The sequence below is a fragment of the Adiantum capillus-veneris genome, chromosome 4 (genome assembly GCF_014529385.1).
Source record: "Adiantum capillus-veneris isolate H3 chromosome 4, ASM1452938v2, whole genome shotgun sequence".
In the NCBI taxonomy this organism is placed as follows: Eukaryota; Viridiplantae; Streptophyta; class Polypodiopsida; order Polypodiales; family Pteridaceae; genus Adiantum; species Adiantum capillus-veneris.
The window spans coordinates 1,123,148-1,145,269 of NC_140934.1; the positions used below are offsets into that span (position 1 = coordinate 1,123,148).

The 22,122-nt window shown below is 42.5% G+C and overlaps 1 protein-coding gene across 2 annotated transcripts in view; it reads right to left on the reverse strand.

Moving 5' to 3' along the window:
* Positions 1-4,687, reverse strand: part of LOC147458600 (TOM1-like protein 1) — a 104,359-nt gene extending 99,672 nt beyond the window's left edge. The window contains exons 1-2 of one of the 2 annotated variants that reach the window (XM_086510053.1): positions 3,992-4,687; positions 3,369-3,620 (exon numbers count right to left, since the gene is read on the reverse strand). In XM_086510053.1, coding sequence (XP_086366179.1) covers positions 3,369-3,620; positions 3,992-4,558 — 819 coding nt within the window. In that variant the 5' untranslated portion in view covers positions 4,559-4,687. The remainder of the gene's footprint in view (positions 1-3,368; positions 3,621-3,991) is intronic. The other variant, XM_086510054.1, reaches the window with a different exon arrangement.
* Between the last annotated feature and the right edge of the window lie 17,435 nt (positions 4,688-22,122).

The window sequence follows — 22,122 nt, forward strand, 5'->3', positions numbered from 1 at the left end:
GCTTGTGACCATTTGGTGGAGAGTCAACGTCACTGTCTTTGGGACTGTCCCTCGGCCCAGCAGGTATGGCTACAAGTTCTTCGGCTGATGCCTGCTCTCTCCACGTCTCGACAGTACACTTGGGGGGCAGCGGCTTGGTCCACCCTCACGGGCCCGGCACTTCAATTTGAGCTATCTTCCACCAGCAGGATGATAGTGATAAGGGGGGGCGACCACTCCAGCCTGCTACAGAGCTTACTCCACAAGAGTGGTGCAGTGAGAGAGAGGAGTGTTGGGAGCTCATCAGTGGCCCGACACTTTGGTTCATCTGGCGGGCCCGCTGTTTCCACATCTTTGAGGCTCGCCCAGTGCCACCAGCAGAGACTGTTCGTGACTTTTGGCTAGAGGTTATCCATACTCTCAGAGGACAGCTTGAGGGACTACAGGGCAGCTCTAACCGCATGCGGGAGCGCCGCGAGGCTTTCCTTCGACTCTGGCGTCCTGGGCCTTTCTACACCATAGTCCAGGGTGTGCTCAGATGGCACTACCGTCCACCTGTGTGGCTCTTCCCTCCTCCTCTCTCTTGATTTAGCCTCATTGTATATATGTTGTTTTTTCATTGGGAGAGTCTCCCTATCATGTTTGTTGTAGCCCTCTCTTGCAGAGGTGGTTGTAGCCCTATGGGCAGTTTTCATTAACTAATAGAAGGATCTTTTTCTCGGAAAAAAAAAAAACCCAGTCCCCGTCCGTCCCCAGAACGTTTCCCTACGTTCCCGCCTAGCGTGCACTTTTCCGTTCGTCCCCACCCGTCCCCGTCCCGGAACCGGCCGTCCCTAGGCCCCGTCCCCTCCGACCCCTGTGACTATGGTGGACAAGGCTTCTAAGCAAAAGGGGTTAGAGTTTTTTAAACAAACCTGACTCTACCCCACTTGTGGAGCATCGGCCGAGGGGCCTAAAACCTAAAAAGACAAAAGCTTGAGCTCTAAGGCTGAAATCTGTAAATCGCGTTGAGCCTCTAAGCACTGTTGTACAGGTTTCCGCGATTTGCGTCGGCTAAGTTGACAGTTTTTGTGCAAGGCTTTTGAGTCAAAGCTTTTGGAAGTTTGTGCTTTTGAATCAGATGCTTTTGGGACTCTGCTTTTGAGCATCCCTTGTAAGTTTATAAGGACCCTTGGGGCCACTCTTCCGAAGAGCATTTGGACGTAGAGTCTCGCAGAGAGTTGGACCCTTGAGAGTTGTACTTTGCGAAGAGCAATAATGAAAAAATACCAAAAGGGGCGCCAATCTTTGGGGCTCCTCTCTCGCTTCAAGTTCAGAGATTTGCAATTTCTGTTCTTGTGTTGATGTTGATTTCTCGCTTGACGTGTCCAAGCCTGTTACATTAGCCCCGACTATTCCAAAAGTGTCATGTACACATCTAACCCTATGTGCATGTGGGCAAGTTATAACTCGTACTTCTAGGGTTTAGGACAGCCTAGGAAGTGTTTTGGCAACCTTGTGAGCCTTTAAGAGGACCCGCATGTCCAAGCACTTTAAGTAGGATGCATATGCTCTGATACCAATGTTAGATGCAGTAGAAGTGTTGATGGTGACAACTCAAGATGAGTGCTCCGCACGTACACAAGGTTCCTTTTACTTAACAAGGGATGTGCAATGAGGAAAGAGAGAGAGAGAGAGAGAGAAGACTAACACCATATGGGGTCCCAAACCCCCCTCGAAAGGTCCCCCGGTATTTGTTTTAGATTGCACAAATGCTGATACAATGTTTCTAGATGCTACGATGCTGAAGGGATCATGCACTGAATGCTTGGTACACAAAGGCTAAGGGCTGAAATCTGAAAACGCTAGGGCTATCTGGCACAAATCTGCAAACTAGGACCTGATCTTCTAACACTAGAGGCTCACCTTGCAGAACCTATGGAAGTGTGCCTTGGGCTCACCCTTGAGCATCAAATCAGAAGCACCGCATGGGCAGTCAACGCCCACAGTACCCAGCATAAGCATCAGCATTATTGCATCCTCTCCCTCAATTTTCCATTAGCCCACCAGCGTTTTCACTTGTAGATCAGCCTTGGCGTTTTCATCGAATCAGCCTTGGCATTTTCATCACTCAACATCCTCTCAGCAGATCAGCCTCGCGTTAGCATTGTCGGCCATCAGCAGCACCAGCAATTTGAGTTTTCAGCCCATACACGGGTCGGTAGCACCCTCAACCTCTAGCATTAGCGAACCACGTTTGCATATCTTTGCCAGATAGCCCTAGCGTTTTCAGATTTGAGCCCTAAGCCTCTCAGTACCAAGCATCCAGTGCATGATCCCTTCAATATCATATCATCTAAAACCATTGTATCAGCAATTGTGCAATCTAAAGCAAATACCATTCTGGGGACCCTCGGAGGGGGATTTGGGACCCCATCTTCTTTTAGTCCTCTCTCTCTCTCTCTCTCTCTCTCTCTCTCTTCATTGTACATCTCTTGTTGAGTAAAAGGAACCTTGTGTATCATGTAGAGCACTCATCCTGAGCTATCACCATCAACACCTCTATTGCACCTAGTAAAAAGTGCACATCGAATCAGCACGTTGAATCTAATGCAATGCATGCTGAGCCACTCCAGTCCTCTATCACAAATTGCCTAGAATGAGGTAACGTCAACCAATTTGTCTTTTGACATTTTGGGGGTACTAACAGGCTGATAGTACTCTACCCAGTGACTTTATATGATATAGACTGATTTCCATGATCTGAAGATGTTTATGGTACGAATTCCTTTAAAATGATTTATTCATGTACTCTTGCAAATTATGTTTGTTTGAGTATATCTATAAGATGAAATGTCTGCAACGTTTTATCTTGACTCATCAATGAAGTGATGTAAATCTTGAATGACGAGATGAGAGAGAGAGAGAGAGAGAGCTAGCAATTGACTTTTTCGGGCACTGTGTTTTTAGCAGGCATTGCTTTTGAGGCCAGCTAGTTTTTGTGACACAGTTGCTTTTTGTCCTCAATGGTTACACGGTTGCAAAGTGGAACCCCTGGCAATTGTACTCTGTGACTTATTAATATAAAAAGAACCATGCATAATGTCAAAATAGACATCTCATGTGATCTTGTGCTTATGAATAGCGTTCTTGGTTAAGTCCGGCACCCCTTTTGGTAGCATGTCAGAGTTTTGAGTTGTGGCTTCATTTGACTAATTAGGATGTAGCTAATGGTTCTTGAATTGATTGTGAAAGCATTCAGTAGTGTCTCACCCAAGCAACGTAGCTAATATCCACACGATCAACATTCCAAAAAATGCAGGCCAGAACAAAGTTGGAGCACATGCCTTAAATTGTCCTTTGACTAACAATTAATGTCGTTTTGTATCATGCAGTACCCAACTAAATACCTGAAAGGCCTCTTGCTGTGGTGAAGTAGTCAGCACAGTTGAGAGTAGGTCTAATGAATTTTGAGCAGTATGAATAAGTTCCTCAGTTGGTGGAAGAGCTAAATCATCCTGTGTGTCTCCTACAATATCTCTGTAGGTCCTTCGCACTTTATGAACTTTCTCACTGGGAGCAACAGTCTGCGGAGGGGTGAAAATGGGTGCCAAGCTCTCTGAGTCTCGCAACGGGAATTTAACTCCACGAGACTTCAAACTCTGCAACATAGAGGACGGAGTCAAAAACACATCAATGTTAAGCAATATACTGCAGCTACAAATTTCCTGGGCAAAACTACCCCAGGAATCAAGCCAGATTATGATTGCACACACCCTGATTAGTTTGAGTTGCTAAGATCAAGCAAAGAGCCTTTCTACTAAAGGAAAATTAACATGTGCATGGGGAGCCCAAATATGTCAGATTATATGATACATCCAATGCAGCTCTACTCTTACAAGCATTGAAGTTATAGGCAAATCTTGCTATCCACGTCCATGTGTAAGTCCATGTGCATGTCTGACTCGAGGAGTATACATCCCTCTAGGAATATTTCAAGAAAGTATCTCAGCTTACTGCATAGGAAGCTGACCTTGTAAGTCTCTTCAAACATGGGAAGGTTTCGGAGCTCAGGTGCCGATTCACCCCAAGCTTCAATGAGCTTGAGAGCTTTATCTCGGGCAACGATGGAGGTAGAGGGATCATCGACAATCTTTACCATCTCATCAAGGAGGCGTTCATTGGCGACATCGACAAAGAGGTGCTCACAATTCTTGACACATGACTCAATAAGGGTAAGGGTGAGGAGCTGAATTCTGGAGCAAGTGTAGGTATCCAGGGAGACAGTACTGTTAGTTGCCTTGACCATAAGCCTTTTCTTCAGGGCTTTCACTACTTCTTGGCCACTGATTTCCCTACTTCGAATGGAATCACAAAGCTCCATGATTCTGGCCCAATCTAATCCTGCCTGTGGAAGCAGGGGATCTTCTGATGTGAGCTCTTCTATTAGCTTGTCTGCAGGTGTCGGTACCCTGAAAAGCTCCTTCATTTTGTCGCCCGCAGTCACCATACTTGTGCTCACCTTCTTGCTCACCTCCGCTCCCCCCACCTTCAGTTTCCCGCTCAGCGATGCTAGCTTTTCCCTCAAATTGTCCGCCATCGCTCAGGCCGAAGAGCTATCCCTTACAACAAGTGCAAAGGCGACACAGGGCAACCATTGACTTCTGCTGTTACTGTTGCCGATTCGAGAGCACTATGCATAGCATTCATAGGGTGTAGGGGCCATATTAACAACCTTTAAGCGGGACCTTGGAAAAAAATTCACTAGTAGAGTGTGCCTCCAAGGTTGGCATTGGATGCGTGAGCATGGCAGTTTTTTAATTCTTTGTTTCATTTTTGGGGGTCGTGAACATCATCCACTTAGGCCTACCCCTTCTAGGAGGTGAGATAGAATCGGAAGCTATCCTTATTCAACCAATGAGCACCACGTTAGGCAACGTCTTAGTGTACTGCATGTCACCCTCTTGAAGTGTGCCTTCACCAATAGGTGTACGGCGAGAGCCCAGTCCCAGAGCAAAAGAATGTGGTTATTCTCGTCATATGTGACCAGTACGAAGCTCGCCATTTGCCGCCACCAAGTTTACTTGCCTGTAAATCTGCCATCTACCGTCAGTAAATCTGCTCGCTAGGAAGTGTCATGGTTCTATGCTGAGTACATATGCACGACTAGCCAATCAATCTCTGTAAATCCATTCATCTATTCTGTGGAGATAACACTCATATTGATTTATGCAGAGTCCCAGTACTAACAACCACCTAATTGGATGATAGAGATACACATAGGGCTCCTCAAGAATAGGTGGTCAAAACCTGAGTAGAACTTGTGGTCGAGTGCAGCATTGCGAATAAGGGATCGTGCTCAGTGGAGGTTCCCAGCGGATGATGAGAATGGGAGCCTCCTCCCCCTCTTGTGCCTTCCACTCCAGCTCTTAAGCGCCTCATCTTTCTCAGCGAGCGACCTATCTTGTATTGATGTTGCAAGTTAGTTTGCGGGTGGAAGTGGTTGGCCACCTAATTAGAGCCTTGGCACTTGAGACAACTTTCATCTTGCCCAATGGCTAGCTATGGACAAGTGGACATTGAAATTCTTTATCAAGAGTAACAACCACATGTTCTCCATTCAGCTTGCCTTGCTAATACATACAGAAGAGCTAGAGTTGTGATGATGATAAATTTTCAATGGGAGAAGTATTGAAACTAGTTTGTGGCAAGCATATGCATTCTATAGATGTATTTCTAATGCCACATGAGACTCGCCAAAGAGGTCTTCCTTGTCTACCTACCAGCCTGCCAATCACATTCTTTGCTACTTTTCTATATGAGACCCACGAGTCGGTTACAATTGCTCAGATTTGGGGGTGGGCGGAGGAGTTGACAGGGTATATGTGCTTGAGATGTAGGGTTTCAATATGGCTAAAGAATTTTGAGGAGTCAAGGTCATTGCAGCTTGTTGGCGGTAAGTCTCTAGACACTAAGCTATTGCGAACAAGGCTTTATCTAAAAGGGTGACATTTGTATCTTTTGTATTTGTAGGACATGTGTTCCTAGGGGTTGTCCAACATCATAAGAGGTGAGGTTGCTCTAGCCGATCCTCACTTAGCAATCTTGACTTCTAATGGGTGGTTTCTTATTGTTTACATAGACAAATCTTATTCTTATGTGTTATGCATGCTTATTATTTATTGTTACTATGCCTAATCATTTAGTTAAGGTTTACAATGGCACAAAAGATGCTAAATCATTATAAGCATGAATATAATAGACTTTACTTACTTACACCGGCAATCTTGACTTCTAATGGGTGGTTTCTTATTGATAACATAGACAAATCTTACTTTTCTGTGTTATGCATGCTTATTATTTATTGTTACTATGCCAAATCATTTAGTTAAGGTTTACAATGGCACAAAAGATGCTAAATCATTATAGGCATGAATATAATAGACTTTACTTACTTACACCAACATACTGGCATCATTTGATTTAGTTAAAATTAGCCATAAGTCTATCACAAATGCTCATGTGAGATTTGTAGAAAGGAATTGTAGAATTCGTATTAGATATCAAAAGTAATGACAAAATGCTCATGTAAGATAAGTACAGAGTTTGGGATAATTTAGTGGAAAGGGATTTCGTAATGAAGATGGTGTCATCAAAACAATTCCATTCGAGTTGTAATCTGTTTTAAGGTTTAGAGTAGCTTGCGCTCTTCTCTTACCTTTGCAATCTCCGCTTTCTTTGCAATTTTAGCCTTCATGCTCTGCACATCTGGGTTGATGTGAGAACCACGCTATTGATGTAGTCCATAAATGCTTCTCATGAAGGTCATCGCACAAAACTTGCATCATTGGCACATGTAGTAGATCAATGATTCTCGCTTCTTCATTTGGCTCTTGACATGCTTCTTAACATGTGATAGGTCTTGCACTTAAACATGGAATCGGGTTTTCATCTCCATATCTGCTTATGGGTGTTGTCCTCGAGGAAAGAATTATGTTTTCATTCACCAATGTGCTCGTAGGTCTTGTGCTTGAGCATGCATTCATGTCTTTGGTCCCAAACTTGCTCATGGGCCTTGTGCTTGAATTTGGGTTCCGATTTTCATTCCCTGATCTACTTGTAGATCTTGTGCTTGAAGAGGGGTTTATGTTTTCATTGCGTAATCATCCTCTATTGAATAGATGCCTTTATTTTCAAGTGTTCTTGCTTATGTTTGATTGTTGACATTCCTTACACACTCAGGTTGTTGCAACAATGCTAATAAAGTGTTGTTACTTGCAAAGTTTTTGGAGTCATTGGCAATGTCTTGTTGGATATCTGCCATTGACGTTAACACATGAGTTGCCTCACCTTCCGTGACTAAGTCCGATGGACTATTTGGCACTTATGTATTCATCACTATAATGGGTTGTATCGTGGTTGACCGAAGAAACACTTAGAATTGTTTGGTTACTCAAGGATTGCAATGTGATCGCATGGCATTCCAACAAATTTCCATGCATCTAGATTGTGTGACCATATTCCAGTTGATTTAAATCCAGCCTTGTTGTTTGCTTATGTTAAAGATGACTTCAAAGCTTTTGCCACAAAATACCCTTTAGGGTTGATCCAAAGAGGAATTTTTCAAAATAACTAGAATTTTTAACAATTTAGCTCTATTTTCTTGAATTTTCCAAGCAGATTTTCTCCATCTCCCCCTCCCTTCAACTGACTGTGTTGATTTTTCAACGAGCCCAAGGCTAAGTTGAGGCACACTTTTCCCAACCACTAGCCACAATAGAGGCTAATTCACTCTTACTGGCCTAAGAATGTGATGTTCTTTGCTACCATATACTCCTTTCTTTGTGAAAGTTTACCTTTAGGGATTTGAAAACAGAGACATCCAAAGGTTGGAGCTCATGAGATGTCAATCTCATTGCCGACATCACGAGCAGTCTCAACCACCTATAGGGAGACATGGCTACCATGCCCATCTAATATCGACATATGTCAATTTTCAAATCCCATCTCTTGCATGATTGCACTTTTGAAATGATTTAGTCATGCTTGAAAAAGCTCCACTGTCATCCACGCTTTTCTCTATAGCCTTTGAAGATGTAGTAAGATGGGATTGTTGTTACATTCACGCGACAAAGAACAATCATCCATTCTCGTGAATCACACAAACAGCCTCTGTTCCTTTTCGTGCAAGGATTCGTTTTTCAGTTTTCAACCCATCACCGACATGGGTGACAACACATCAGCCCACAGCCTCGTCACAGTTGCAAATCCCATTTAGCATCCCTAGCGTTTTGCATTTTCAGCCCTTAGCCTCGCAGATCCAGGCATCTACCGACGATCCCATCAATCTCTTTGGGTTGCACTTTACATTGCATTTGGAGAGATGTATTAACCCTAAGCTTCCTATCCTTGCACATGTTGGACATATCCTGTAATGAGTGCACTCCATGAGTCGACGTCCTGGATATTAAAGATGCAAGCGTAGGTGACTACATTTGCCATCAATCTCTTTGGGCTGCACATTACATTGCATTTGGAGAGATGTATTAACCCTAAGCTTCCTGTCCTTGCACATGTTGGGCATATCCTGCAATGTGTGCACTCCATGAGTTGACGTCCTGGATATTCAAGATGCAAGCGTGGGTGACTACATTTGGAGAGATGTCTTTACTTCGCATCCACTGAAAACAGCCCAAGCCTCGTTGAGAAGCAGATTCGCATCACCATCTACATGTTCCAAAAGTTACAATTTTCAGCCATAGTCCGAGCGTTTTTAGATTCAACCCTCAGATCAGCCAGCGTTTTTCAGTTTTCAGCCATAATCCGAGCATTTTTAGATTCAGTCCTCAAATCAGCCAACGTTTTTCAATTTTCAGCCCATCACCGACATCGTCTCCTGCTTGTAGGTGCTCTACTTTATTCACTTGACATTTTTGGCAACGCAAGACATAATCTTGAACATACCCATGTAAACTTGGTACTAAAACTGTCATCGTACGAGTGCATAAGTTTTCTTTATGTCTGGGTGTCCTGCATAAGGATTTTCATGACATTCATAAAGAATTTGGTGCCAAATGTCTGTGTCAGGCGATACACAAACTCTCCCCTTATGGAGTAGGTAACCATCATCTATGGAAAAATTCTTCCATCTCTGCGGTTCATCACTCGAAAGAGGAGAGCTGGGTGTGGAGGTTGAAGACACACTACCAGCATAGGAGTGAGAAGAATCCCTAATTTTCACATGGCTCCACCCTTTGGAGTATGTTTCATCATGCTTATATTTGCCCTTGAGAGATTCCAAAAACTATCGGTGGGCTGCCAATCCTCACCATATCAATGCTAGCAAAGTGAGAACCACATACATAAAAATTGGCAACCCGTGGGGCGTACTTGACCCGACTAGTGCATGGAGGTTACAAGAGATAGCTAATCTCTCAAAAAACCCAAGTCGAAGCCACTCCTACCTATCTCAGTCTCAAATGTGTGTCAGACATCAAAAGTTACTTTCCTTACCACAAGCTTGTTCTGATGATTTGGGATAGCTACGAGTCTTCGAATGCAACAGAACTTTATGCCTAGCATGAGCAGAGTATCCTTAACACTCCTGTGTACTCAAATGTCATTTTTGACACTCAGACAAAATCGCGTCTAAGATAAACAACCTATTTCAAATTAATCAATTTCGGACTCCGAAGCACTCTACAACTTCCTCTAGCCATGCTTACCTATTCATAAGGTCAAAAACCAGTTTTGGTGCGTGTATGGTGCATAGAGAGTGAAATCAACTTGTAGACAACACGACTAAAATCACACTTTCATCGCGAGAAACTTATGTTAAATGAAAGAGCTTTCACTTGCAAATGCGTTGGTATGCTCGGAATAGAAATGCAACACTGTACAAGAGAGACATGAAGAATCAAAGGAACAGTAGACTCACGTTGAGCTTCTGCAGCAAAGGCTTACTTTCACTATTCAAAGACTTAGGTTTTTAATTACAAAAGTTGGCTTTTATACCTTAGCCAAGTTTTAAAGAATGGATTTCTAGCTATTTGGGCCCAATACAAAGCTTAGAATTGCATATGATTACAAACTTGGAGGCCCTCAACTCCTTCATACTCATTAGCAATCAATAATATTACAACAGCTTTGGAGTTTGCGGGATTTTTTAGTGATACAAAGGGATTTAATACATTTGATTGGCTTCAGAAAATGAATGGCACCCCTTTTGATGCTCTTTCTTCAGCTCTTGTTAGCTAAGTAACTAACATTCCCCCCTCCTTGCCTGTGTCGTCCACGACACAACTACTTAGGTTGCTAAGTAGTGGTTGGGCTTCCTTGCCACTGTCCTTTGTGTGTGCTGCTCGAGGCCTTGCTGGTATGTGAGGTGGAGTTCTTTATCTTCAGTTGACATAAACTGTATGGTTACTTCATTTCTTTGCCCAATTGCGGAATAACTGACAAATCTTGCTCGTAGATTGGTGATGATGGTAGGATGGTAAAAAAATCACCCTTGCATAAAATCAATGAAGCACTTCTTTGAAGGACTGGCCTGATAAATCATAGCATAAGCCCTTGGCACCTTAGAGAAAGGAAATCCACGTTGCATTTGTTTGCTCTGCACGGTGAAAAGTATGCAAACAAGTTAAGAGCATTTTTGCAATCTTTACCAACATGATGCATGGTAAATCCAGAATGCCGCAAGATAGCTGATTGGTTGAGGACAATGTTTCCACCATGTAGTCTTCTGTGGATTGGTTATTTAAAGGGGATGGAAACCTTGGGTAGTTGAGCCAAGTAGGCCGCTTTTGTTGGAGAAGAAAGTGTTCCTGCCAACTTTGGACTCTTGGTATTGGGCACTACACAGGATCTTCTTTGATATGAGTTGGCATTTGTATATAAGATCAGATACATGGGGTGTCGGTTCAACCAGATCTCCTACCATTTGGGATGTGCCAGTGTTGGGTCGGCTTGGAAATCTTTGAGTAACCTCTCTTTGATCTGCAGTACTTCAAATTTGATAAGTGGAAAGGGTGGAGCTTGCTGATGCCATGCCTCATTGATATCTGGTGGTGTGAGGAGGTTGACATTGATGGAATGCAGTATCCGCTCTTCCCACTGTATGGCTTCCTTCCAGATGGTCTCTGTCTCCTCTTCCACCCACTTTTTTAATTCTACTTCTTCCTTAACATTGAAGATTTTTGATTGAGAGGAGGGTCCAGCTTCATCATGAGAAATATCTAGATCAAGAAGACTGGCCTCTCTGGTGGCTGCCACTTCAAAATCCATAAATTGTAGGATATCTTGATCTTGCATTACGGAATTTACTTGTCCTTCCTCTGGTGTGGTAGCCTATGTCATGGTGGCTGCTTGAGCTTTGCACAATTCTGCTTTTAGTTAATCTATTTCCTATTGGTATCTATCCTCCTGTTGCATGAACCCAATAGAGAGCTCTCTTCTTTGCATTTGTTCTAACTTCAGCTCCATCTCAAGGTCTTTAACCTTCTGATCCACTGCTTTGTATGCCTGATCTGTGCCCTATAGTGTGGCTACAGTGGGGTTGTATTTTGATCTTGGCACTTGCCTTCTGATTGTGCCAACTAAGTATTTGCGATGTTTAGTTGAATTTGTAGCCTATTGATTGTTGAAGTAGATTCCTATAGAGCTAAGGTGGCCATTGTGACTTGTTGCTCTTGCTTATGATTTCTTGTATGGAGAGTTTCCAAATCCGTTGTGTCTTTGTAGTTAGTTCAACCAATTCCTTTTCTTTGAATTCCATGGCTTCTTTGTATGATTCAACACAAACATTGGCCATGTCTAGTCTCTCATTTGAGAGGATCGTCCTTTTCATCAAACATTGGGTGTTTGCTTCGGATTTTGACTCTTCTTGGAGATGCTTTCCAATTTTCCTCAAAGTCCCCTTTGAGTCCTCTTTCCATCTCAAAATACGCCTTCTCTCTTTCTACTCTTGCTACTTTTTGGACTCATTCCTCTATTGCTGCAACAGTCGTAGCCGTTTTGTGGCTTTGGTGTCCTCTACCTTTGCTTTCCCTTTTTCTCATTTCTTTCTTTTGAGAGGAGTGTCTTCCTCTGCTGGCTCTTCTTCTTCCTTGTCGCTTTTCGCAGCTTTTGCTGTAGTAGTTGTCTCTTGGCTAGGGACATCGACTAGTCTGGTCCTTAGTCTGGTCCCCACTGGTGGAGCTCTCGTCTGCACTTATTCTTCTTCATTCTTGTTCAGTAGTCATAGATTTTGCTCTGGTACAGGCAGTAAATGCTCTACCTGCCGATAGCATGGTAGGCAATCCTTGTTAACTATTATGGAGCTCCCAAGAAGGTGATGTTCTCCGGATTTTTCACATGAGTGATACTTTTCCAGATCGATATGATTTTTCCATTTTCAGATTCAGTTCATCTCCCCCCCTCCTTGCTTCGATCTGTCGGAATAACTGAGTATTCTGGTTGTGTAGTGCGTAGGTTACAAGTCGTGTCTATGCATGGCCCTGATTGGCCCTATACTGCTATTGATGTCAATGCAGTTAAACATGCTATGCTATGCAAGAGGTGGGTCTTGAGTATTGTACTCAAGGGTTTTCGTTGGCGATCAGTGATGGGAGAGATGATACTTATCGCGTATGGTGGTGGAGTTCACCTTTTTGAGATTTACACACACTCTAAGTTTTCCATTCTTTTTATGTACCACTATAATTGGTGATACCCAATCAGTGTGTTCTATTTCATAGATAAACTCAGCTTCCTTGAGTTTCTCTATCTCTTCCTTAATTTTCTTGGCAAAGGTCTCATTATAGGTGAATAGTCTTTGTCTACTTGGCTTAGGGTCATCTTTCATAGGGATAGTGTGCTTGCATATGGCAAGATCCACCCATTTGAGATTTTTATAAGACCATGTAAAAACATCCATGTATTCTTTTAACGTTTTCATGAGAATCTCCTCTTCTTCTTGCAATAGATCCTCGGCTATGTATGCCGGTTTTGGCTCTTCTCCAGGCTCGGCAAGGTCAATTTGTTTGGCATTTTCCAGCCCTTCATAGGACTATCCCGGTTCTATTCATGGTCGCAAGGGTTGCTCTACAATGATCCTGTGATCTTGTAAAGTGTATTTCTTATAATGCATTGGAACACTAATTTGTCACTATCTGATTCCCTTTTTGTGGTCCATACTTCTTTCAAGGTTCATTTCAGTTCTTTGTATTTTGCTTTTTGCTCCGTCTTGGTCATTAGAGGTTCTTTCCCTTTGATTTTATATGGCTTAATCAACGTTGTTTCATTTGGTTTTGTATCCTTGCATGCTCTACGTTTGGATATTGATGGGAATGGGATCGTGCTAGCTAGGGTGGATGAAAGGAAAACATCACGCATACAAGTGAGTCTATGTTGGCTAGATTATCACTCAAGCAAATTAGGTTCCAAGATCAATTAACTTGGACTCATTTAAACACGATCTTGAGTATTTGCTAAGCCATCACAAGATCGCCATAAACAAGGGAGATGTAATGCAAAATAGATGTGTTTATTCATTCATGAAATGAGCTTTAAGTAGCTCTACAGCCTTCCACCAATGCATGTGCGATAATTCCAACTTTTCTCTCCTTGACTTGTACTCTAGGACAAAGCTCACACCTTACAATACTCCCCTTGAGATTGGACTAGCAAGAAAGTGAAGAAACTGACATCTCTGGCACACTCCAATCCAGGAGCAAAACAGAACATCTCCAATCTAGGAGCATAGAAAACATACATCCCCAATCCACGAGACAAACAACATAACACTCCAATTGAGGAGCAAAAAGAAATGCTCTAATCCAAGAGCAAATTTTGACAAATGTCTGCTTCGGTCTAATCCAAGAGCACCTTCGTCTTCTTAAATGCTTTTTCTTCAACTACTTCATGGTTTTTGTCTTCGTATCCTCCCCTTGAACAAGTGCTTCTTCCCCACTTGTGTTGTGCAATCAGGCTTTATTGAAAAAACAATTGCAATGCAAAAATATTATAGTAAAAGTTTTGCTAATGCTAATAATGTTGTTGCTGATTTTCCCTCCCCTTGAAGTGAATTTTGAAATTTTCTTATGGTGCTTTGGAGCGGTCTTTGCACTTGGAGACTCTCCAAGGCTAGTTTCTCGACTCCGTACAATAGCACAATGACATTATCCTCCTTACTGATGGATGCAGTGAAATACATTACAAAATTGTTGTGCTTGGATGCAAAATTTTTGAACTTTTGAAGGCTTTGGATTATTTTCCTTGGAGAAGGCTCGATGTGTGAACCTCTGCTTGGTAGAACAGAAGTTGCCTTCGTGCAATAAGAAAGCGGGCCTGCTCGCTTGGTGGCCTTTGTCTTGGAGGCATGAAGGCCTTGGGCTTGAAACTGCAGTGTGGGAAGCGGTTCTTGTGTGGGAAGGTATAGTTTGAGTTTATATTTTTATTTTTTTTATCTTATTTGTAAAGTATTTTGGCACTCTACAGAGGTTCGAACCAAGATTAGGCCGCAAGGTTGAGGAGGTGGGTAGTGGAGCTGCACATGAATCAAGCCGTGTGAACAAGGGCTTGCGATGTCGGCACGGCTTGGTGATTGTTGATCGGCAATGCAGGGCTTGGCATCGTGTGTGGGAGGATAGGTGGTTTGGTATGCTGCCTTGGGTCACTGGGGCAGTGTGCATTAGTAGGTGCAGATAGCACGTGAGCTATGTTGGGAAATCACACAAGATCATCATACTTGGAAGGCCTCCAGGACCCACTCTCACAAATGTAGCTCAATCTTCCATGATGATGACGATAAGGATGATGAAGGTGCTGCTACTGTCCTGTTTAGGTTTCCCTCCCATTTAATCCTCTCCAAGCTTCCGGTGCGCAACCTTTTCCAACTGCGATGTGTCTGAGCTCTAGAATTCAAGAATACCGCGGGGATTAGGCTGACAACACATGATGCAAGGGGTTGAAAGCTCCTCTTAGTAAGATGGTGAAAGGCTTGAGACTCCTAGCCTGGAGTGGGCAATGATGCATGCAACAGAAGACAACATAAAAAAATATCGAGGGCTTGCAACAAGTGATGAGCCGATGGTTATGCTAGCTCACTTCGATGGGCGGATTAGCTGTCGCTTAGCAATACTTGGGAGCTTTTGAGTATGCAGGCTGGGTGCTCACGAACTCGAGGGATTTATTAAATTTTGCCTCACCGTCTGGTTTGATTTTGCCCAGTGGGCATGCAAGCGTGGGCACCTTTTGTGTGTGGTTGAACTCGCTAAATTAGGGTGTTCCACGTGGTGTTCTCACCACGTGGGGTTCACAAATAAGATAATGAGTTTAAATGAAGCAAAAATCCACACACACACACACAAAATTGGGCTTCTATTGCAGCAATTTTAGAGAGTGAGGGTGTGCAAGAGGGCAAAATTAATCAAGCTCTAGAATATCTAGATGAAGTCTGAGTTTATCATGGGTAGGCTTAACGGGAAGCTCTCGAATGGGGCTACACACCCACACACACACATCAATCGCAAATGCCAATTTTGCTAAAGTGAGGAGCAACTATTGAATGCAAATGCAAGTTTCTAATGGAAAATTAATGAGCTCTAATGATAATTAGGCTTCCAATTAGCCAGTGAGTAGTGGTCCAGAGTCTTTAACTCAAGAACAAGCTCAAGCTAGCCAATTTAATACTAATTAGGCATGCAATATGTATTAGGAGAGTAAACCTAATAGATCTAGCTAATGATGATTAAGGAATGCTAATCATACTAACACACAAATGCATAATAATGAACCTAGATAGCATCCTCGCTATAGAGGAACACACCCGACACACAAAAAGATTGTCTCTCTATAGCCAGGGCATACACATTAGCCCAATCCACTAGAGTTCACCTTTGAAACTCTCAACGCATGCTAGCAGGCCACCGCCCGCACACAAAAAGATTGTCTCTCTATAGCCAGGGCATACACATTAGCCCAATCCACTAGAGTTCACCTTTGAAACTCTCAACGCATGCTAGCAGGCCACCGCCCGCACACACACCGATGTGTAAACACACACACATTCAGCTACCCATGGACTTCAGGGCTCGCTTCACATGTCGCTCCTGCACGCGAAACCACACTCTCACTTCCATTTTTCACAAAAGAATTGGGCCGGGGGGCAGACACATCAGCACCGGCACCGCATACACAAGGAGAAGAAGTAGAGAAGGGGGTAGAGGAGAAACGACGCGAGAGAAACACCATGGGGGCTTCACCATTGCTTACAACACTATGTACAACTCATTACATCAAACGGCACACTCACATGGTCATCGTGCAAGAAAACACACACTTGGGGCTTTGTAGGCACACACCTCTGCACAAAAAGGCCCTTAGGAAAAAACACCCATTCACCTTTGCTCTCCTGTAAACGACATGTCATAAAATCTACTATCTAACCAACCCAAATGATTTCTCATCATTTAATGTGGGAGAATAAACGGGAACAAGGGTTAGAATATAGACATGTGCTTATGGATCTGTCTCAACACGGGGCCAAGGTTAAAAGGGGTCCAAATGAGGGATGGTATGTTAAAGAGCAATGCTACCTAATGGAGCTTCAATACCATAGGTTTAACTTCATTAAAGACTTCCAAAAGTTAGTGTTCAAAAGTCCTTTGACCTTAGGCAAGCTAGGACTGACCTTCAGGTGGGAATCCTACCCAAGCATGAGGTGCTTGTTGGCTTGCTAAGTGTTAGTGGGAACCTTACCTAAAAGCTTGAGGTGTTTCTCACATGCTTAAATGATTAAAGTTCTTGAAGTATTCAATTCAAAGATAACTCTCAAGAGACATCAACGTTTCCATGTTTGATTGGCTAAGTCCTTGAAGTATTCAACTCAACCAAATGACTTAATAAGCATAAAAAACACATGTTCAAATGATCCTCCACATGTGGCCATCATGGTGTGTTTGAATGTCATTGGATAGGTTTTAAAGGGATCCAATGAGAATTTAGATCCATAAAAATAAATAATTAAGTTCTTTCTCTCAAAGAGGAAAAAGAGGACACATCTCCAAATGAAATAATAAAATAATACGAGAGAGAGAGAGAGAGAGAGAGAGAGAGAGAGAGAGGTGTGGACCAAGCATGAGAGGGGGGGGGGGGGGAATACTCTCCCACACACATACACACATTCTCTCATTGTGTGGAGTGCAAAGTGAAAGAGCTCCATCTCCTTCTCCAAGCTTGTTGAGAAGTGGAGAGCCTACACCAACACTCTTGGCTACGGAATGCAAATCCAACCAAGAGCCATGCTTCAATGCTTAAGCTTGCCATCTTCTTTATCTTCATTACTATGCTATTATGCTATGCTAAGCAAGAAGAGTGATTATAAGTGAGGAACTATTTCTTTCTCCTATGGATGATTCTTCTTTCTCTTCCCTACCCTCATTCCCCGCTAGCTCTCTCCACCTTCGAAGGTGTTTGAGGCCTTGAGACTGAGGCTTGGGATAGTTAATTCTTTTTGCAAAGTTTATGTTAAGCTCATGATGCATGAAGATTTCCATCTTCATAGCATCACCAAGGTCACAAGGAACACCAAGATTGTATTGTAACAAGTCTCTCTTGATGGGAGAATCTATAATACAAATGCCTTTTGGAGGGGGGACCGGCTCCAAGTAAATGGTCTGGTCCTCAACTGTTGTCATGTTCTCCAATACTCTCTCTCTTGGAAAAGTATTGTTCATGCCAAGTTAATTAAGTACTATATTCATGTTGCTACCATCAATTAAGTTCACCCTCTATGTTCTCAAAGTAATCTCACAAAAATGCTCACTCTAATTCTCTTAATTTCGTTATTCTCAAAGTTCATAGGCCATTTCCATTACATTGGTATCAGAGCATTTGGTTTCTCTTTTCTTGCTTAAGAAGAGAGGTCCTAAAGTAGCTTATTAATGATTGATTTTGTTAATTATATTAGGGTAAGTGGGACTGGGATATTATCGGTTTTGTTGAGCCCACTATGTGGGATATGGTGCACACCTCGGAAGCTTTGGTCTTAATAATGGGGTCTTTTTAGACTTGCCTACGGCTTTACCATTATGGAGCCATATAAAGACCGAAAGGAGCTATCCCTCGACAATTCTGCTATGTTAGACCCGCCCACTACTCTCTATAATTAACCAATTCGAGCCGTGGGTGTAGATACTAAGAGGAACTAAGGTTTTGAATTGCCAAAGAATACAAAAGTAAACACATAAGTATAATTAGCATGGCTGACAATAACCAAGAGAGTAGAATGAACATTGATAACTTTGATTTTTCACATGAAGGTGCTAATGATGGAACCCCCATGTTTATCAATTATCTTGTTACTAGGCTGCATCAAACTATGGGAAACCCTACTTTGCAAGCCGAAGTTACCTAACAACGTCGTGCTTATGGGATTTCTCTTCCTCTCCAAGAGCAGAGAGAGTTTAAGAGGCCTCTTGATGAGACCCCCAAAAGAAGACTCTCTCCCATACGAGAGGAGGAATCCAAAGAACAAGAAAGTAATGAATCCCTAGTTCCTCTGAAGATGTGGCTCCACGAAGATGGCGGTCTAGGCGATCGCCAACTCCTCCCATGAGGAAATGGTCAACACACAGTCCTTCTCCTCGTCACTCTGAAAGGGAAGAGAAGAAACCTTGGGGGGTTCATCGTTCAGTACCCCCTATATAACGTGCCTTCGTGGGGTATTTAAAAAACCCCTCTTTTAACATGTCTAAATGAATAAAATGATCCCTTATTTTACTTTTTTTTCCAAAATTGAATATAAAAACCCCTTATTTTAATGTATCTTTGTTAAATTGCATAAATTTTTTGCATTTTAAAACCCATCCTTTTGAACTCACGTTATACATTAACATGATTACATAGTGCACCCCTCGAGGAGGAAACAAAAGAAGAAAAGGTCAACAAAGAGGTCACCCTCTTCTCCTTCTTCTTCACCTTCCTCCTCTCCCGAAAAAAGCTATGGTTATTCTCCTAGAGAATACAAGAGGGGAGGACATCGCAAATCATACCATGCATGGAGAAGATCACAAAAGCTCAAGAAGTTCAAAGAGGAAGGAAAGAATATCTCTTTTCTCACCTATGATGGCACCTTTGGTGCCACTGACAAAGTATTGGCCTTCATCCAACAATTTGATGCGGCCTTTGGAGACGAGGGCTTCATGGAGTCCTCCAAGCTACGCCTTGTAGCTATGCACTTCCAGAAATTGGCTCATCAATGGTGGGCTAGCCTTCGTGGCAATGGTGAAGTCCCAAAGACATGGAAAAATATACGAGTTTCCATCATGAAGCAATTTCTTGCAAGCGATGCAAAGGACAAAGTACTTACCGAATGGCACATTTTGAAGCTTCTCTCACATGAGTCTATTCACAAATATGTGGAAAATTTTTGGGATTTACATCTCAAGGCTACTATCTTCCAAAAGATAGACTTCGCCGAGCAAAAGAAACAATTTTGTGTGGGATTACCTGAAGAAATGACTGAGTATGTCAACTCCCAACGACCTGGTTCTATCACCGAAGTAATCCACCACACCATGGTTGCTTCCCGCATCAATCTCCAACAAGGGGCTAGATGGAATGTCAAACCCATGGAAAACAAAGACAAAAATGACGCAAAGGGAAAAACCAATGTCCAAAATTCTTCCCAAGGCACTTCCTACAACAACAACAATAGATCCAAGGAGAAGGGAGTTTACAAAGGTAAAAACAAAATCTCTCATGAAGAGCTTGAAGCTTTTTGCAAGGACCATAAGTGTTTTAAGTGTGAGGAGCAAGAACATGGCTATCATTCTTGCCCCAAGAAAAATGCCCGCAATGAGACTCCTAGGGCTTCCACCATCGAAGCTCCAAAAGAGGATGCTCATTGCAAAGGATCATCTCTCTCCTTTGCTTGGGAAAAGATAAGGGAGCATGATGTCTTCATCTTATTTGACCCTCGCTCTACTCACAACTTCATATCAACGGAGTTGGCCACCAAGTTGGGTATTCAAGCTTTCGAGATGGGAGATATTGTAATGGTTGACACAACTTTCAAGGGACATCAAGCCTCCGGTACTCCCTTGATTGGGAAGTTGAGGCTTCATGTCCAAAGCTATGTCGACAAATTAGAAGAATTTTTCATCTCTCCTCTCCAACATGAGGATGCTATCCTAGGGGCGCCATGGTTTGATCGCATGGCTCCCAACATGAAGTTCCCTGAAAGGAGAATCTACTTCACCTACAGGGGAAAGAACATGTGTATAGATGCTAATGAGTCTGGTCATACTATACCACTTGTAAATTCACCAGCTTTTGATAAGTCAATGAAAAGCTCAATTTCTGTGTACATGATTTTTGTCAAAGAATCCACTAATGACACTAATGGTTTACCAAATGAAAATGGTAGGAATCAAGAAGAGTTAGACTTGTCTACTTTTCTAAACGGATTCCAAGATGTTTTCATCGATGATATCCCTATGGACTTACCTCCAAAACGAGGGGATGATGACCATCGAATTGAGCTCCTACTAAGAAGCTCACCGCCTAACAAGCTCCTTATCGAGTTTTCCAAGCTCAACAAAAGCAAATCATGAGGCAAGTACAAGAATTGTTAGACAAAGGAATGGTGAGGGCTAGCTCCTCTCCCTTTTGTTCTCCAGTCCTTTTAGTGCAAAAGAAAGATGGTACATACCGTATGTGTGTGGACTATCGAGCATTAAACCATATCACTATCAAAAACATATTTCCTATGCCTCGGATAGAAGATTTGTTTGATAAGCTACAAGGCTCTACCTACTTCAGTAGGATTGACCTTAAAAGTGGCTATCATCAAATAAGGATAGTGGATAAAGATATCCTAAAGACTGCGTTTTGTACAACGTTTGGTCTTTATGGATATCTAGTCATGCCTTTTGGCTTGACCAATGCACCAGCCACATTCAATCGTTTGATGGAGAAAATATGTAGACCCTATCGCAAGTTCACTGGAGTTTTCTTTGATGATATCATCATCTACTCCAAGTCTTTGTAGGAACACAAGCAACATCTCCAAGCGATTTTTCAAGCATTGAGGGAGAACAAGCTTTTTCTCAACCAAAAGAAAAGCAATTTTTTCCTTCACGAGATTCAATACTTAGGTCATATTATCTCTCAAGATGGTATCTGTATGGATCTATCGAAGTTAGAGGTAATAAAGCATGGCCTAATCCAAGGAATCTACATGAGCTAAGAAGCTTTATTGGTATGTGTGCATACTGTAGACGCTTCATAGCAAAATTTTCTCAAATAGCAGGACCATTACATGACTTAACAAAGAAGAACGTTAAGTATTCATGGACTGCTAAGGAGCAAAAAGCTTTTGAAACGCTCAAAGAGAACCTTACCTCTCAACCAATCCTCCTGCTTTCGGATCTCTCAAAGCCATTTGAGGTCCAATGTGATGCTTGTGGTGATTGCCTTGGAGCAGCCTTGCTTCAAGAAGGGCATGCCATAGCATATGAGAGCCGAAGGCTCAATACGGATGAACATGTCTTGGGCATTTATGAGAAAGAGCTTTTAGTTGTTCTACATGCCCTAGACACATGGAAGCACTATTTATTGGGGACTCCACTCATTTTACGAACATACCACCAAAGTCTCAAGTACTTCATGACGCAAACCAAGCTTTCTGACAAACAAATGAGGTGGGAAAATATTCTTTCGCAATTTTATTTTCATATTGCTCACATCGCTGGTAAGCACAATCAAGTGGCCGATGCACTTTCACGACGACCAAAAGTAAATGCGGTGTCTATAACAACTCACAATGATCTATCTTCCATGATAGATGAGTATGCTATTGACCTTGACTTCAAAGATGTAATGTCATCCCTTGCTTTGGGGAAGAAAGAGGAACCATTCACCTTGCAGGATGGTTATCTTCTCCATGGCAATAGGCTATGTGTTACCCACTCCCTTTGTGAGAAAGCCATGTATGAATCCCATGCTCCTCCCTATGCGGGGCATAGAGGCATTCAACCTACTCCTTGAGGAGTAGAGACAAACTTCTATTGGTCTACCATGAAAGTGGACATACAAGAGTATGTTTCAAAATGTATGGTATGCCAAAAGACTAAGTATGATAGAGGGAAGAAACTTGGATTACTCTAGCCATTGCCAATC